Raw genomic sequence first — 19,709 nt, 5'->3', positions numbered from 1 at the left:
ATATTAAAAGCTAAGGGGAATGTTTAAAAGAACTCTCTTGGACTAAAACCATTGCCTTTCTAATTTTGAATTTCTCCTAGCTAATATAAAATGATTGATTACCTTTATTTCATGTACCCCTTGATTTTTCTTTTCATTCATCACTGAGTACTTTAAACCAAATGCATTTAAAACCTGCTGCTAGAAGAGTGGTCTCTTTTAAATCTTTGAAAAGTAATGAAAGGACACAGTAAATCAATCTCATTTCTGCTGTAGGAAAGAATAACCTTTACTCTTCTGAAGTCATTTAAACTGTTTCTGTCCCTCTGTTCCTGGACAGTAAACACAAAACTTCATCTATAGGATTCTTTTAAAATTTAAAAGGATTAAAGTAATTAAAAGCTTGTAACTAGAACCTTAGTTTAGTAACATACATGTATAGTACGACAGTGCATTATACACTCATATTCTGCATGCCTCAAATTGTAGCTTATTATGAATTGCATATTGGGCTTCTTCAACTCAAAAAGTAGCACTAATTCTTTCATTATACAGAGGACAAATTATCTGTCTGTATGACATTTAAAACTGAACATTTTATTTTTTGCTATGAAGCTTATATAATTTTTCTTCCAAAGATCAATACACATTATATATTCCATAAATATACACTGCATTTGACCAATCAAATCATATTTATATTGTAATAGGTCTTCATTTGACACTGTCTACTTAAATAAGTGGTGGCCTTTGATGAAAAAAGTTTGTAGTTCTGGAACTCATATATATATTTTTTTTTTCAATTAAAGTGTGCTCAGAACTCTACCTACATTAAGACTTGTATTCTGATGCTCGCTAAGTTTTCTTGATTTATCCTTGGACACGTAAAAGGAGAAGTAACTTTTCTATAATCAATTATTGTGATCATAATTACATGAGGCTCTAATGACAGTCATAAGTGATAAATTAAAAAAAATTAGGTTAGGACGGGAGGGTGGGAAGATTGCTTCTAAATACATGAAAGTGGTTATAATATTCTAAATATATTTGCGGCTAAAGGTTTAAATAACAGAGGCATGATGCTATGAATAAAAAGTTAACTGAAAACTAGAGATGTGTCAAAGAATGCAAGTCTCATGACAAGCATACTTCTGAAAATATGTGAAATGATTTGTAAAAGAATAAGTTTCTAAACCTATAAATCCTGCATATGTTTTTATAAAACACAAGGAACATATATATTTGTCAAATGGAACCATATTATAATAATTATAGCACATTTCATATTATAGCAATTTTAGAGGTGAAAAAAGCAACATTTCAGAAAATTATGTTGAAAAGCCAATGGCTGGCAAAACCACTAATTATTATTTGGTATTTTCATAACTGTGTACAGATGTTTTTAGTTAGTTCTCACTCTTTTGTTTTGTTTTGTTTTGCTTTTTTTAAAACCTGGCAAAATGTCAAATATCTTGAATAAGTTATCATCTTTAAGACTTTCTCTGAACTCTGCATGTGGTGACCTTTAATATAAGCAGTCTGCCACCTTGGCCTGCAACTGGGCAGGATCTGAAAATTCCACACGAGGCACAGATAGGCACGATAAGCATAAACTACACGGACAAGTCTAGAACAAAAGAAGCTGGCATGAGTACTTGCACAGGCTCGCTACATCTGTAAAAACTCAGATGCACATACAACTTATAAATGAAGAGCAAGCTCATTAATACCAGCTCTTTCTGATTCATTATAGACTATTTTTTCCCTATGTAATACTTTGCACACTGCTCTGCTATCAAACGTTGAGAGCGGCAAACATATGCATCATAAAATATACTTAAATTTGGAAGTGTTTAGAATTATTTCTGTCATCCGATAACTAGAATCGTGGGATTTCTGTATTTGTATGGTCCATGCTTTTGACTATGGCTAATTTGTTTATAAGCTACCATTAATCCTGGCTGTATATTTTCACAGTTTGGGTAAACACTTCATTTGCATTAAATTTACAGCATTAATGAGATGTGAAATTTAAAATGCTACTTGAAACATAAATGATGTAAGAAAGCAGAACCAAAAAAAGTGTTTTATCACATCTGAAATCAGTAAACCAATTTAAACCTATTAAAATAGGAAGGATGCATCGCCTGAGATTTTACCTTCATAACTCATCTTTTGGGACTGAAATACCAAAATGAGGAGTAAAACATCTGGAAAATACAAAAAAGCTCAAAAAAACACCAACTGTGAATTGTGTTGTGCTTCTACTTTAGTTGGCTTTTAAATCATTGACAATCAATTCTGTCTTTGGAAGCTATAGGCTGGTAAGTTCTCTATGGTCAATACGACTGAGAAAAATACTCTGGCTGAAACACTGTTATTCTTAGATGTTATGGAATATGCTACATAGAGGGAAAAGGTCTTGAGCCAATTTAAGAAACCCTGTTTAGAGAGGCAAGAAACAAAGGATAAATGAGAAAATATTTTGGAAAATGAAATGATCGATTTCTTTCTCAGAAGCCCCGTGAGCCCCGTTCTGAGTCCAGATCTGAGAGGCAGCATGGAGAAAAAGCACCAATGCAAAAGCGTGGCTACACCATCACACCTGGGTGAAACTTGCCCACCTGTTGCTGATGTAGGAAGGATGGGTCTCTTGGGCTTAGTCCCACATATCGATTGGCTTGAGATGTGCCTGAGGCTGTGTAGGCTGATTAAGGAAGAACAAAAACAAAGATAAAAATTGTGAACTATCAAATGAACACCCTGTCCACGTAAAAGAAACCCAGAGAAGTGGGACTTGCAACCAAAAAGAAAAAAAAAAAAAAGTGTCTCTATTTCTCTTCTGTGTGAGTGAATACCAACTGATATAAAAGAAATGATAGTTGACCTCAAGTCAACTGGTTTATCCCCCTCCCCAAAAATCTATCCAGTAACCATATCCCATCCTTTGGTGTGGGCATCTCACACATGCTCTGGTTACAGTTTTGCAGGAGTACCAAGGACTGGCTAAACAGAAGCATCCTTTTCCTGGAGGTACCTTTTTACCAGATATTGGTTTTCTAATAATGAACAAACAATGACGGTCTGTGATTCTAAATGTAAAAGCAGACTGAAAGTCTGTCAGGAAAAAGTGAAAGCTCTCAACGATGGGATTTAAACAGATGTGCTTGATGACACAGGATGAAAAATGTCTTACTAAAAAGTCCTCCTAAAAAGAAAATCTAATATTATTAATATGAAGGATAAGGCTATTTTATTATATCATATAGAATGAATTAGCTCAGTATTTTATTTAACGTGAAAATGACCTTACTTTTGATAGAAATGTTTCTGAAAAAAATTATTTCTTTTCCAGAAGCACAAAAAGTCAATATTTTGTGATTGGTCCAGAGAGGCAGTTGACATATGGTGAATACTCCTTAAATTATTATGTTCTCACCTTGCAAGTACTTTTTGTACAGGCACTTTTTGGTGCAGAGCGAATTTCCCAAAGAAAACATCTCCCTACTAAAGATTTTTGCTTCTTTTCACAAGGAAAGGACTAATGTATCCTCACAACACTAAGCAATCCCATTGTTCCATGTCAGAATAAACACAAAAAACTAAGTTTTCATCACTTATGTTACATTTATAGATCTGAAGAAAGCTAAAATACTTGGTTTAAAACCATCAGATTAATGAGGAATCCAGGCATTAATTTTTAAAAGGCTTTTTAAAAACCAATACATTAATTTCTGCCATGTTCATTTGATCCACTGAGGCTTTTTTAGGTCAACTTTTTAAAACAGTGAAGATGCTCACAATTCACCTTTTAGTTATTTCTGAATGAAGGGCTCATGCAAGGACAGCTACAAGCAGCCAATGGCCCCTATTCAATCTCCAGACCTCTGGAATTCAACGCACACCACTGAAGAAGAGCCTCACCCTTAGAGAGTCGGCACCAAGTCTGCGTTACTCTTTCTTCTCAACCATGAGAAAGAGGTTTCCTTGGCCTCTGTGTTTTCCTTAGTTTTACTGACTTATGAATTCAATGGCCAACTTCTCATTATCAGTGGTGCCTGGGGAGCTGCAGTGATAACTTTGTTTATAGGAAAGAAAGACAACTCACTATATCGCTATTATGCAGGAAAATGGACTGATGCAGCCATCTTTATGCAACCAAGATATTCCTTTTGAATATTTTATGACTTTATAAGTCAAATCAGATCCCTTTTTGATCAACCTGTATGTGAGTATAAGAACAATTCATTAACAAACAGGCTGACAGCACTGCCATAAGTGAGCTGTGATTGTTTCGGTATGATCTTCCTTTGAATCTCATCTATTAATGTCACTACAAGAGTAGGTACCAGAAGTTTCTGGAACTTTCACCTACTTAAAAAAAAATCTTTGTTCCCTATTTGCTTTTATTTAAATTGCTGACTTTGCTCAAAGATGCCAAAGCATCCACTTTCAAAATTTGGATGTAGTATTTTATTGACTGTACTATACATAGCTAAACTGTAGCACAAAAAGTCTTCTGTGACTGGGTCTCATCCATCTGTGGATTCAGGAAGTGTTCACTAGTGTAGGACCCTCTATCAACAAACCAGTTACTAAGCATTAATGATTACTGATGGAAATTACAAGCTTATATGGTTTTATTAGTCTATAGGGCCTCATGAATTTTGAGAAAGAAATGCTGAATTCACTGTACATTCAAATTGTTGTCTGCTTTCCTTGTAAGTTTCCCTCCTAGTTTTTCAGAGGCCACAAAATAAAGAGCATCTTTCCAATGGCCAAGAAAGAGCCAGTGGCGACTCTAAATCTCTATAATTTCACATAGGAATTACCAGAGCGTGAGGGTCTTCCTGCTCTAAAAATGAAAACAGAAGCTCTGTATGTAAGATATAATTGACGAGAAGTGTGCTAACTCCTCCTGACTGGAACTTTATCCATCAGTCTATGTACACCAGCTTCAGTTCTAGAAAGCTGGCAGTTTGGATGTTGAAGCCGATAGAAAAATTGTGCACTAATTCCTTGTGTACTTATGAGTACTCTATACAAAGAAGCAAAGGGATCATTTGGGTTATTGGTATATGATGTAAACTCACTGGCTAAATCTCTGACATTTAAAATGTTATGGCCATGCTAAAAATCATAATACCTGATGTACCATGATAGGCTAAAAAATAAAAAAAATTTCTTAAAATTTGCAGACAATGAAAGTGCAGGTAGCTTACATGTGCCTAATATTAAGCTTTGAAATGTTTTCTACACCCAACATTGTGTGACTGTTTCTCACAATGATATAACCTGCAGTGATGTAAACATGCAATTATCTTACAGGGGTACTGATTCAGTCTCCTTGTGAAAGGGTTTAATTTCTATAGGAATGCTCCAATAGCTAACAATTATCTAATCTCTCTTTGGGTGATATAAAAACCTTGTACACTGTTATGTTATTTAGTGCATTTTTGATGTATACCTTGAACAAGCAGGCATGACATTATTTTCATTATAGCTATTTACTCAAACAAATAAGCTTCTCCCTTTTCAAATATGATGCACTGAGTGAAATTTGATAAGAGAGAGCTTGTGAGAGCCAGGCCACATTCATGCCTGCTAGTTCCACATAAATGAGAAATCTCCATCTGGTCGGGTAGCTGGAAAAGTTGCCGTGTTTTCCACCTTGGATCAGATATCCAATGGCGCCTTTGATGGACATTTCTCATTTCCTACAGAAATACTTACTGGTTGCTGTAGGTGAAGCTGCCTCACCTTCAGTGGATGTAGTGATGGGTTTAGTATCTGTCATGGTCAGGGTCACAGGTCGCACTGCACTGGGATGGGGAGAGGGTGCCAAGACAGGAGTGAAATGGCCAGGCACTTTCCCTACTACTTGACCACTGCTGTTAGGCTACAAAACAAAAACAGAATGCCAGGTGAAACAATCCAAAAGGCAGTCATCTCATCCAACAACTCCACTCAGCACACTCAGCTGAGTGGACCCTGCACGCTGTGTGTAACTGCCACACAGGCCCTCTCAAATCTGAGTCAGAGAGGCTCATCAATGGTTAGTAGTCATAAGAAGCAACAGCATTTAAAAGAAATTCTTTAGCTTCAAAGCATTTTATGTAGGTTTAGTCATCTTTACAATGCCCCAAGAGCCAAGCAGAACTGATCCTTCCATCGAGTAGGACAGAAAACTCACGTGGAGACATCAATATTGAGCCCAAGGCTAAAATAGAAGTCCTTACTGAGTTAGTAAGAATTAGAACCAGCACTTCCTTCTTTTCTGCTCTTCATTTGTTACAATGATTCACTTTTGGCTTTCAGAACACAATTTTTACCTAAATGATGATATCACTGGGACAAGAAAGATGAGACTTTCTAGGAAACCAAACTCATCAAACTCAACAATTCCCATCATTTATAGCCAAGGACCATTCTTTAGCATACAAAAAATTCTTGCCCTTGCTCACACACAGGTGCTCTCTGAGACACACATCAGGCAATTTCAATTCTAGGATCTCCAGTCAACTTGTGGCGATTTACTAATGTAAGCAGGTAGAATGATATTTAAAACATTTAAAATGTCAGGGTCCACACAATGATATAAAGAGCTGAACTAGGTCTGACCCTACACCTACAAATAAAAGACTTGCAATGTAAATTAAAATGTGCTGAAGTGAAGCAGAGGGCAGTCAAATATACTCTGTTCTTTGAGTTACTCTTCCATTGAGGCATGGAGAGTTACACAAAACATTGATGTTGACATTTGTGGGAATTAAAGAGAAAATCCGCTAGGCAGTGATAGAAAAGATATTACTAACTGAGTTTTAGCCCCAGTACAAAAACAGCGTCCATAGTGGGAGACAAAATTTTAAGGGTACACTGTTTGAAGAAATACTGGAATGTATTTTTCTAGACAGAGTGCTATTTTAAATTATGCTCATGTTGGCCTTCTCCACTGCATAATGTACATAACAATTTGCTATAAGGGTATTCTCCACAAATAGTCTGTATAATCTATACCACTTTTAAAGGCAAAAAAGCAATAAAACAGAATATATATCTAAATGCCTGTGCATAAATTACAAGTTGACATTTCTTTAAAGAAAAAGATGAACAGCTAAGAACACTTAATTATTAGAACTTAGAGACATGAACTAAGTCTTGGTTGGGTGCCTCAGAGGCCACAATATTTACTCTATAAAGAAAATGAACTTTTGAATATCCTGACTATTCACCATGAGTAAATTAAGTATTTAACTTTAAGTCAGGAAAACTGACCAGATTTTTCCCCCTGTGGAAACCTAGGAGAGATATATCTTTAGACTAATTTTATTTAAAATATTCCATTAAATAGCATGACTGTCTCACTCTAATTGGTGTAGCAGCAATGCAATTAATCTCCAAATTGCTGTGGGGAGGACAAGGCATCTCGATTGCTCAACTTAACAATCAAATTCAGTGCAGCCCTAAAGGATATTGGGAAGGAACAGTTGACTACAGGTCAACAAGTACTCATTTTTCCCCCATTTTTAGAGCTAAAAAGGTGAATATCAAGAGCCCTATGTTGAAGTGCAAATTTTTGAGTTGGAGTTAAACATCAAAGCAGATCTAATGTTCCTGCAAAAACAGCTCTGCAGTTTATAATAAATTTTTCCTTTCATAGGGAAAAAGCAATTTGTTTTCAAAGAAGACCATCAACTTTTGGTTATACGGCCATTGCTGTATATATCTCCCCCAAGAAAGAAGAGTGATCTTGTTTTATCATTGGTGGTACATTCTATGGTAAAAAGCCTTTCTGTATATTGTGTTCACCAAAACAGTTTGATAGAACCTACCTGAGAGCGTGGAACAGAAAAATGACAACATTGTCAAGGAAGTGCTGCCACTGAATATATTACCTTCCCTGTCCTGCAAGCTTTGTCTACTGGAATTGAATCAACGTAAACCAACAAACAGATGTTTCTCTCATTTAAAAAGTAAAAGTGACAAAGAAAGAATTCCCAAGCCAATATAGACAACTTTTCTGAACTCAGGGTCAGAAGAATAGAAGGATTATTTCTTTTCAGTTTTCTACTGGTTCAGATGGATGAAACTACACTATAAAGCTTCTCTTTAAGGTTGTTAATAGATGAACTTTCATATGTAGATATGAAAAGAGAGACATCTTATCTGAAGATAAACAGCATTAGGAAAGGATTATCCTACTTAGTACGTTGCTCCTATTATACAAAATCCTGAGAGGGAATTTTTTTTAATTGAGATGAGAGTGAGATGCTTCTCAGAAGCTGGGTCTTTGCCTTGAAAATATGAAGAAAAACTGAGAACAATATAGGCAGATTATCACCTAATATGCCCTCTTAACTTATAAAGAAATTGAAATATACGTAAAACAAGCACTGAATAATTAAAGAAATGCAGAACACTAAGGGCCTGATTTTAATTTGCATATTTTTTCCCCTAACAGTGCCTAATTAAGACATCAGTTAAAAAAAAAAATCCAATGGAACTCTAAGATTTTCCACACTGAATTAACGTTAAGGACTTTTAATGGATGTCTTAATTAGACTTTGTTATTCATGGAAATTCTACACAAATTAAAATCAGACCTTGTATGCACTGTTCCCAGCTGAGTCTAGCAAAATGCTCTATGGAACTGAGACTTTTGAATCCATCCTCTGACAGCAAATTTTATTTCTAAATTGATATACCAAGATCCTGTTTTACTTAGTAATTATTATTGCAGTCATTAAAAGTGCTACACCATTTGAACATATTCTTTTAAAATACAAATCATTCAAATTCAAAATTCAAAAATGGTATACCTAGTTTAGTATTACTAGCCAATAGATCTAAAAGTACAGGTAACTTAATTTTAAGTAACCCAAATAGTGCTGGATATGTTGTTATTCAAAAAAAAAAAAATTGAGAAGGGACCATTTTGCTCCATTTTAACAATTAAATTAGGACCAAAAGGAATATTTTTTTCAGATCTTTCTTTGTTAATTCTAAATTAATATGCATATACTGTTTACTGGCATTTTAGAAAATGAACAGCATTAATGACAGAACACTTATGAAAATCCCTCAGAGCATTAAAAAATGTGATAAGAAGTGGACAGGAGTCTTGGAGTAACCCCCAAGCAGAGCCAAATACCAGACCATAAGATTGAAATTACATTACAGATTTTGGATATTATGATGATTGATAGACCCAGGTTTGGCAGATTGTCTACTTGATTGTGGTAAATCCTCTTAGACCAAATCCCCATGAAGTGACCTCTCCATAGGAGAAACCACATGTTTAGGGAGTGAGGAAGGCACATGAGTCACTACACTTATATGAAGAATCCTTAAAGCCACTACACAGTGTTTACCACCAAAAAAAAGAACAAAAAAAAAAAAAAGAAAGAAAAAGGAAAAAAAAGAAAAAAAAAGAAAGACGCTTCTGGTCATGTCACTCATTGTGAAACACAGTCATGTCTGAGCAAAGAATATTCAAGTAGTCATCAAACACTGAAAATGTTTACATTACCAAAGCTTATTTTAATACCTAACAGTCCGTCTATAAATACAACTGTAAGGTCTTTTGTGTGTGTTTATTTTAGCTCATACTTTGCTCCTGCCTGAAACAAGCACTCTGTCTCTGTGTCAAACCAGGTATTTCAGAGGTGTGAACTCCAGCTTGGAAGGTTTTTGTCAACGGACTTTCTGCATTAACTTTCTCTTCAGTCGATGAAAATCCAAAAATATCAAACCAAGAACATCTTCACAAATGTGCCCCTTTGGGGCAACACACTTCCTACCTGTCATTCAGCCACCTTGCAATAAAAACTCAGTGAGTCACCAAGAAACTTCCTGAAGATGGATTTCAAACGCTTGCTGTTCTGCCAGACACACTGTCTGAATAAGCTTCATGGCTTACTGTTAGACCTGTGCCATCGCCCTTAGGCTCTAATCATATTTTTACCTGGCTGGTTTGTGGACTGGATGGGTCATAAGAAGGTACATAGTTCTTCAGGGTATCCTGAGGATTCAGGTGGGGAGGATATCTGATTGTTGGATGAGAGAAGTAGCTCGATGGGGCTGGAGGAAGAATAGCTTGTGTTGGAAATGGCAACGGTGAGGGTGGAGGCGGAGTCCGAGTTGAGATGACTGCAGGAGACAGAAAAGGAAAGATGACTCGTCAGCTGTTGTCCTTACTGCTCCATCCTGATCCTACAGGATCCTGGGAAACTAGAAAACTGACGGCTCTTCATTTTTAACCTCTGATTTAACTAAACTCTCTTAAGATAAGCCAGTCTTCTACCATTATCCTCCATGCCAGAACTGCTAAGCACATACAGATATCAACTCCAGTCTAGTGAACAAAGAATCTTGCTTTCTGGATCTATGAAATGATTTTTTTTCTTCAAGTTTCTCTTTTATAGATTAATACTTCATAAAATATTTCTTTAAGCAAAGTTATTTCCCATCAGAACACATTCTTTGATTAGAAAGTCTTTGCCTCCTAAGTCCAGACCAAGTCACAGCATTAATTAGAAGGCAGGGGACCCACACATTTTCTACCAAAATTCAAAACAGAAGTGTACTCCAATTTTAAATAAATATTTTCCCTATACATCCTAGCTGGTGGTTATCTAGAAGGGAAGCCAATAATTAGTAAACAATAATGTCCTGAACAGTTACCCGATGATTGTATAAATGCTTATGAATATTTGAACATAAACCTGGGAACTCTATTTTTTTTTTAAATGGAAAAGTTCCTTTTAAAACCAAAAGAGTTCTATTTTCTTCCTACTCTAACTTTCACTACATGTAGCTCAAAAGATAGTACTGAGATGAGACCAAGAATAAAACTGTCACAAATGCAAATTTAAACTTTCATATGGGCATATTAACTTACCCATAATTCACATAATTTATAAAGAGAAATAATGTACAAAACATGTACAATGTGGATAATGTTTAATTTTACTATAATTTTTAACATTAGTATGATCCTAATTTATTATTTAGTTTTTGAAATATAATTCTTAAGTTTAAAAATGGGGAAAGAATATAATTGTACAATCATTAGCTCCATACTGTTGAATATGTACTTCATGTAAGTACAATTTAAGAGTATCAACCAGTATATGCAGAAGTGAAGACTGAATGTCTATTTCTATTTAATACTTTGATCTGAATCATAGGAAATTATAAATGATAAATGTTTAGTGTTTTATCAGACAACATAGCAAACAATATGAAAAATAAATTCCTTCCATGACCTATAAATGAAAATCACCTGGAATGACTTAGCTCCAACGTCGTAATAACGTACAAAAAAACATTACTTTTAAGGGATATTGCTTATCTTCCCCAAAGAAAGCTTTTTCACAAGATACAAGAAATTTAAAATGTACATCATAGACGAATCATAAATTCAGATTTATGGTCACAACTTTGCTCCCAGGATGTTCAGGGAACTTGGAACCCTCTGGACTGTGGCTACAGAACAGATTCCTGGGCCTAACCACAGATGAGGACCTCCAGGGGTGAGGCACCAGAAAGTGCAGTTTAAACAAGTGCCCCATGTAACCTCTGCACACACTGAAGTCTGAGCATCCTCCATCAAAGGGATGCATTCCAGAGAACAGTTACATATTTCTTAAATCAAAACTCCTTGTGGAAATACTACTCTATTTAAGAAACACACACATTTGAAAGTACAATTTAAGAAAACGCAAACACCTAAATTAAACTGCACATCTTTTGACTTAGTGTCGAAGTGCTCTTAATCTCGGCTCAATTTCACCACGGTTACTTATATTTGTACACAAACCCTTCGAGGAAATATATATACATAGCTCCATTGGGTCCTCTGGGCTTTAAGATCATTTGACATCAGTAGTTTTAGTAGAGATCTCTTTTGATTTGAACTGGTACACAGCAAATCAGAGCTCAAATCTCTAGGCTCCCAAGTATGTGTGCTCAAAGAAGCTCTGTCTGGCCTGGTACAAACTAGGTAGAATGCAGAATTTCCAATGAAAGTAAAAATGGTTACTTTATCAATAAAAGTCATTCTAGTCTTTTAAAGAAAGAAAAGCAAACTACTAGGCAAAAAATGTTTCCCTCCATTATGAAAGAATCCATCCATGCATACACACATACAGGTACACACATGTATTCCTTGCCTAGATATTGCAAAGTCTTCCTAATTGCCTTCTTTCCTCCAGTCTTGCTCCTTCCAATACATCCTGTATAGTCTCAAATGAATAATTAAAAAAAAAAATCATTTCAATCCTGGAACTTCTCTGCTAAAAATCTTTCAATGCTCCCTACTGCTTCAGTAATAAAATCCCAACGACTTCACAGGTTTGTACGGTCCTCTAGTGCTTTCAGACCCAGTCTTGCCCCACTTCTTTGGCCTCTTCTCTGGCCACTCTCTCCTATTCAGGGCACATTTCAATATTTGCGGATCCTTCAATGTACAGCAATTCCTTGCTGCAATGACCTCTACTGCACTGAAACATGCTGTCTGCTCTGCCTGAAATGACTACCCCCCTTAGCTTGTTCCTTGTTGTGGTAAACTCACTCTTCAAGCTTGGGTTAAGAACACACCTCTTTCAGGCATCTAATCCTCCTCCAAGTATCTAATCCTGTTCATATTCAATGCCTGGCTGAAGATGTGGTCCCTCTCTCTCCCCACTATACCATGAGCTCTTTAAGGAGAGAAACTGTTTTTCATGACAAGGTGTCTGCCACAGGCCCTAATATATTACGTATTGAACATATTTATACATATGGTAAAGGACAAACGTAGAAGGCTTATCTAGATCTCTCATGGTTCATTATATAAAAATGTACTGTTGAATTTTTTCCAAATGATAGAAATATGAATATTTTAATCAGACATCATAATAAATGGGTGATTTGACTTGTAAGTTAATTTTGCCCAATACTCAACATTACAAATGTATGAAATAGTTACTGATTTTTTTCACCTTAGCAGTACAATAAATAAATGTAAAAAATTTATATATCACATCTGACTTGTATATTCTTCTCTTAATTTTGTAATTGTCTTAATGATAGCATTGAAGGCCACGTATTTAAGTATAGTGACAATATACATCAATATATACTTATAGACCAAAGCTAAGAACTTTATTGTAAACAGATATTATATCCCTTGAATAAAAGTTTAAAAACCAGATTAAATTTTTTTGAAGAATAAGAAGTTGCCTCACCATAAATTTAAAGTAGTAAGAGTTATCATTATAAACATTATTTATATACACAAAATTTTCTCAACCTAAAATTCAGGCTACTCCTCTCTCGGGTTTAGAGCAATAGGTTGAAAGTATGGAGTATTGCTTATGAATTATATATCACTTTTAATTTTGAAAGAGGATTTAATGTTCATTCTTCCTCAAAATATAAATGTGAAATACTGCAGTCTTTTTCCTATTTAAATTATATTAAACATAATATCAAGTGTACTAGCCCACAGCAAGGATTTATGTATATAAAATAATTGTCAAATAAATGTATCTCTTTTATTTTTCTGATTAATTTCACTCCCAAATAAGTAGTTAAACTATTGATTTTTGTAGAGAAAATAACCTCTATGGAAATAGTGTCTATATATTAATGCCTCTGGAAATACTCTAAACTCCGCAACATACTTGAAATTCCATCTTTCTCTTAGTAAAATATATAGAATTAGGACTAATCTGGAAGCTACTGTTAAGATAGCTATATAAATTTCTTATTTCTTGTAATCTTTCCAATACAGGCAATTTAAAAATACATTACGTAGATGCTATTTAATTGTATGGCTTTAAAATCGTTCCTCATATATTAATAAAGTTTTTTTTGATCAGATTATGACCCTCCCTCTTTTGGTTGAGAAAATAGGTCACCCTAGCTATAATGAGGGAGTTTTGGTCCATCCCTGAGGGTTTGGGCTCTGCAAATAAGAGGGAGGCTTCTCCTCTATGCTTGAAACTCCTCACCACTGTGTGCAACTCCAGGTATTCCGGGATGGTGGTGCTGGGGGAAAGTGCTCAGTCTTGGGGAGGAATCTTGTGGAGATGTAGAGCTGAACAATGGCTTTTCAGGCTTCTTCATAGTAGTCGGAGAAGACATATCTGAAGAAAGAGAGGAAAACCCAACCTTTATGACTTTCTTAAGCTACAAGGTTCACGGCAACCTAGTAAGAGATTTCATTTTCCAACATTTTCTGATTTTTGTACTTCTGGCTCTTTTATAAAATACATACTGAGGGTCAAAGACCCAGATATACTGGAGCTTCGAAATATCTGTCAGAAACAATCTCTGTTGAAGCTAACTCAAGGCTTCATTAAAAGTATCATTAGAATTATTCTGACTACTAAATAAATTTTGAACTTCTGAACAGCTAAGCATCACGTTTCCCTTGGTCCCTTGGCTCATGTCAAGGTCTTTTTAACCTCAGCGTTTCATTTGTAAATGTACATAATTCAGGGGTTTGTCTTCTGACCCACTGACTGTGCTGTGAAAAAAAAACAGAGGAAAACCTGGTGCAAATGTGAAAAACAACCCTTGCATATGCTGGTAAGTATATCACTGATTTAACATCTTTTATGGAACACTCATTACTTATTTAGCAAAAAAGACATTCCTTAATTTGCTCATTCAGCAAATATTTATTAACCAATATTCCTCTATTTGCCAGGTGAAGGGAGGACGTTACAAAAGATAAAAGGGTAACTGCTGCTGTAGGGATATTCACTGTCAGTGAAGAAAAAAATAAGAAGAAAATGGCTGTTGACAGTCCAGGAGGAGAACCTGTGCTGAGAGCAGAAGTGTTGTGGTGTTTGCTGATACTTCTCCAACCTCACTGCAGAGGGTCAGTGATCACCTTGGCTTCCTCAAGTTAAGGGTGGTGCCCCCAGTGACACCGCGTCTAAAACACGGATGCGGGTGACACTCCCAGAAGGAGGAAATGTTCCAAAGGAGGGGGGCATAAAATGCATAAGAAGTACACATAATATGTGGAGTGGGCAAGTACAAAGATGAGACAGGGAGCCCACAGCTGGCAGGACCCACACAATGTGGGGTCATGGACGTCACGCACAAACATCTGAACTTTTGCCCTGATAGTAAAACACTATTGATGGGCAAAATAGGATCATACCTGCTGTGTAGAGCAATCCCTCCAGAAACTACATGAAGGGGGAATTACCTGAAATAAAGACAGCAATCCTGGACACTTAAGAAGATAAATTAATTAACACATTCATTCCATAGATATTTACTGAAGATCTAGTGCGTGCCAGACACTGTGCTAGGTGCTGGGGACACAACTGTGACCTAGACTTGGCTTCAGCCTCTATAAAAGTTGAAACATAGACAAGGGATACAGACAAGTTAAAAAGGAATTACAAAACCGTGTAAAAAGTGCTATGACAGGAGAAGTATTCAGGGCTTCATTCATTCACTCATCCCACAAACATTTACTACTGCCAAAGATAGATATGAGACTTGAAGTAAGAGTAGGGATAGAGCTAATGCAATAATAGATATTTCAACAGAATTAACCCAATTCAACGAAAAGCTAATTCAGAAAGTCATCGCCTTGGGCGGCTATGAGGCAGGACCCTGCAGACAGTTGGAATCAGGAACTTAGGAGGAAATTCCAGTTGCTAAGGAGAGACATGCCCTTTTTTCAACACCTTGAGTAATGCTGATTTTTATAGAGGTTTATAAATGTGTAGTAAAATGTTCCAGAAGTCATATGAGTTATGAAGTTTAGATTTCTATTATCAAAACTTTAAATATATACACAGGTAGACAGAATAGTAATGGATTCTTCTCCAGTACTCATCACCCATCTTATTTCATCTTTACCCCATCTATACTTCCTCCCCATGTATTCCTTTGAGGTAAATCCCAGGCATTACATAATTTCACTGATAAATATTTCAGTTTGTATCTCTAAAAAAGGAGAAAATTTTATTAAAAGAAAAAACCCTGAGACTTCATCACACATAAAATGTATATACTACTTGCATTTTTAATTAACTTTTTTTTTGATGTGAGAAAAAAAACTTCATGGTGCTATTGATACAAGAAACTAGTTATCATTGTTTTACCATTTAAAAAATTACCTAAGCTCTGGTAAAGGCATCCAATAAAATTAAATATATATTTTCAGCACACTGACATGTAAAGAATAGATGTGCTACTGTAACCACAGTAGTCATCATAGTCTACAAAAAAATGACAGGAGTATTTGTAGCCGTAAGCTACAATTTGTGACTAACTGGCTGTCACTGATCTATCAGAACTTTGATGAGTCAGTGTACCAGTTCCTTATATCTTTCTCAGAGAGGAAAAAAAAAAGAAAGGAAAGAAACTTTTACTCATGAAACCACAGCAACTAATGCTGCTATAAAAAAAAAAAAAAAAAAGGAAAAAAAAGCTTTTAAAACCATTCAAAAAATAGACAAAGGAAGTTCATTTCAGCTAAGTTACCTTGAAAATGCCAAAAATAATACTTGATTTCACTTAAGAGCTATGTGATTTTAAAAGGTAATACTACAAATATAGGTTTTGGCCTGCTGCAAGTTAATCACAGACATATAGATTGTTAGAGGTGGAAAGAACCTCTTTTCCATCCCTCACTTTATAGATGATGTAATGTTTCCATTCCAAATTTTTAATTTAAAATTAACTCATAGAAAAAGAAACTGGTAAGTTTCTATTGACACTCTTATGCTTTACCTGTGCTTCAATATAAATTTCAAATAAAATTAACCTGGGTAAATGAGTTTCTAAAGACACCATAGTATAAGTAATAAAGAATACACTATACATCATTTAAAAACAATTAAATATGACTAGAGTTTGGGAAGCAGAATGAGTGTCATTCTAGTTATGTCATTTCTGGAGACGATCAACCAAGGCTATTGCAACTACTACAACTATTTCAGAATTTTCATTAAACCCAGGCGAATTCACATGAGCCTTTTTTCATAAAGGGCACATAAATCAGGGGTGTTTGTACAGAGAAGTTCAACAATATAGGTGATTATGTAATTTTTGAGAAATGAAGCCTTTGCAGTTTCTTAGTCAAAATGATACACTTGGCTTTACTGGGTAATCATTATAGGTCCATTTATTTTCCTAGTTCTCTTTAGGCATACACTAAATAATAATGGTAACTGCATGTTCAAAATACACAGAGGAATTATAGAGGCCAACACTGCAGAAACAAAATAAAATTCACTCTTCAAAGTGTAAAAGGGACCAGAAACTGCCTTCTTTTTAAACAAGAAAATTAGCTTAACATAAGTAAAAATAAGAGTGGGAAGGTCCACTGTCCATACTGAAACTTTTTTTTTTTTTTTCTGGAAACAGGTAAAGAATGGAAGTATTAGAAAGTAGGTTTAACTGCCTTTGTTTTCCCACTGAATGAAATTAATCTTGGGCTCATTAACCAATAAAAATATACTGGTATACAGCTTGTACAAGGCACTAACTACTTAAGGTGACACAAAATGAACCCCCTACCCCCTCACAAAGAAAAAAAAAATTCTCTAGCCTGAAGAGGGAATAAAAATAAAAGGTCAATTATCTGGGAGAAATAAGGGTAGAGTTTCTAGCTACTGCATTTTAAGTATGAATCAAGCTCACACTGTTTTTATTTTAATTTTATTTTGAATGTCTGCAGTCTGATAGACCTCATGCCAAACTGAAAAATGATATCGTTTCTATTTTTAATGCTCTTATATGCTACAGAAAAAAAATGTTTGAGGAATGGATATACAGGAAAGATGTCTTTAAGTGACCTTTCTATGGAGAAAAACAAATGTCATGTTTTTTACAATCTAATGTCCCTCAAGCAGGAAGAATCATACGTAAAAAGATCATGCTGAAAATAAGTCGAATAATAATAAAGCTGAATAATATATAAATATGTAATAAGTTGAATAATAATACATACATATTAATGCATATGTTGAATAATACATGAAATAAAGAAGTTGAAGAGAAGCAAGATGATAAGAGAAGGATTAGCTGGTGTTTCTGCTGGTGGGAAGGAGGCAGGAGCTGCTGATGGTGGATGAGAGGGAAGCAAAGGACAGTGAGGGCTTCCAACCAGACAGACATTTAAATATGATTTGGAAAGCAGCACTATATAAATGAATTGATTTCCGAAGGGAAAACTTTCCAAAAGTTCTATTTCTTTTTTTCCATTCCCCAACTGGGCCCATTTGATTTATACCTGGTTAAATCAAGAATTTCCTGTCTCTTCTCTTTCTTAAACATTCCTCACCGTGGTTCATCATAAAAGCACTAGTTGGAATCATCCCCTTCAAATGATATCTTCTTCATTTTAAGGTCTAGCATGGTATCAACATTTTTACTTTAATCTTCCCTTATTCCATTTTACTTAAACTCTAAGCTAATTTGTTATTGGCCTCCTGGAGGAGAAGGGAGCCAGGAAGGATGTGCTTCTAACTCTGTGCCTTTCCTAGCATGTGATAGTCCCTTGGGCTAGAAAATTATGTTTTTCTGCATGCTTATTCCATTTATAGAACAATATTTTATCCACTGAAAAAACTTTACTTTCTCTTTAAGTAATCCCTCCTAAAGAATTTTAGCGGTCTAGAATTTCATTAGTGATGATTGTGTCTTATATTACTTGATAGTTTTTCATCATTATTTTGTACTTCTTATACCCATAGCATGCACATATGTATGTATATACACACACATTTTGTTTTCTTTTTTTTTAATTACTTTTATTGAGATACAGTTAACAGACAATAAACAGCATATATTTAGAGTGTACAATCTGGTATCCCAATCTCCCAATTCATCCCCCCCCAACCCTCCCCGCTTTCCCCACTTGATGTCCATGTGTTTGTTCTCTACATCTGTGTCTCTATTTCTGCCTTGCATTTCCTCTTTCATAGCTGTTAGCATTTGCCTTATGTATCGAGGTGCTTCTATATTGGGTGCATATATATTTATAATTGTCATCTCCTCTTCTTGGATGGATCCCTTGATCTTTATGTAATGTCCTTTCTTGTCTCTTGTAACTTTTTATTTTAAAGCCTGTTTTATCTGATATGACTATTGCTACTCCAGCTTTCTTTTGATTTCCATTTGCATGGAATATCTTTTTCCATCCCCTCCCTTTCCGTCTGTATTTGTGTCCCTAGGTCTGAAGTGCGTCTCTTGGAGACAGCATATATATGGGTCTTGTTTTTGTATCCATTCAGCCAGTCTGTGTCTTTTGGTTGGTGCATTTAGTCCATTTACATTCAAGGTAATTATTGATATGTATGTTTCTATTACCATTTTCTTCATTGTTTTGTTTTTGTTTTTGTAGGTTCTTTTCTTCTCTTATGTTTCCCACTTAGAGAAGCTCCTTTAGCATTTGTTGTAGGGCTGATTTAGTGGTGCTCAATTCTCTTAGCAGTTACTTGTCTGTAAAGCTTTTGATTTATCTGTCAAATCTGAATGAGATCCTTGCTAGGTAGAGTATTCTTGGTTTCAGATTCTTCCCTTTTATCACTTGAAATATATCATGCCACTCCCTTCTGGCTTGCAGAGTTTCTGTTGAGAAATCAGCTGTTAACCTTATGGGGGTTCTCTTGTATGTTGTCATTTTTCCCTGTTGCTTTTAATAACATTTTTCTATCTTTAATTTTTGTCAACTTGACTACTATATGTCTTGGCATGTTTCTCCTTGG

At 35.3% G+C, this 19,709-nt stretch overlaps 1 protein-coding gene across 7 annotated transcripts in view; it reads right to left on the bottom strand.

Annotated features, from left to right (window-relative positions):
• The window catches only part of NFIB (nuclear factor I B), a 236,124-nt gene that overhangs the window by 27,246 nt on the left and 189,169 nt on the right, over positions 1-19,709 (bottom strand). For 3 of the 7 annotated variants that reach the window (XM_057725163.1, XM_057725166.1, XM_057725168.1), the window contains exons 7-10: positions 13,977-14,111; positions 9,944-10,128; positions 5,713-5,878; positions 2,604-2,686 (exon numbers count right to left, since the gene is read on the bottom strand). In XM_057725163.1, the coding sequence (XP_057581146.1) occupies positions 2,604-2,686; positions 5,713-5,878; positions 9,944-10,128; positions 13,977-14,111 (569 nt within the window). The remainder of the gene's footprint in view (positions 1-2,603; positions 2,687-5,712; positions 5,879-9,943; positions 10,129-13,976; positions 14,112-19,709) is intronic. The other 4 variants (XM_057725164.1, XM_057725165.1, XM_057725167.1 and 1 more) reach the window with 4 other exon arrangements.

The sequence above is a fragment of the Hippopotamus amphibius genome, chromosome 2 (genome assembly GCF_030028045.1).
Source record: "Hippopotamus amphibius kiboko isolate mHipAmp2 chromosome 2, mHipAmp2.hap2, whole genome shotgun sequence".
Classification (NCBI taxonomy): Eukaryota; Metazoa; Chordata; class Mammalia; order Artiodactyla; family Hippopotamidae; genus Hippopotamus; species Hippopotamus amphibius.
This window is presented reverse-complemented; position numbering and strand designations above follow the sequence as displayed.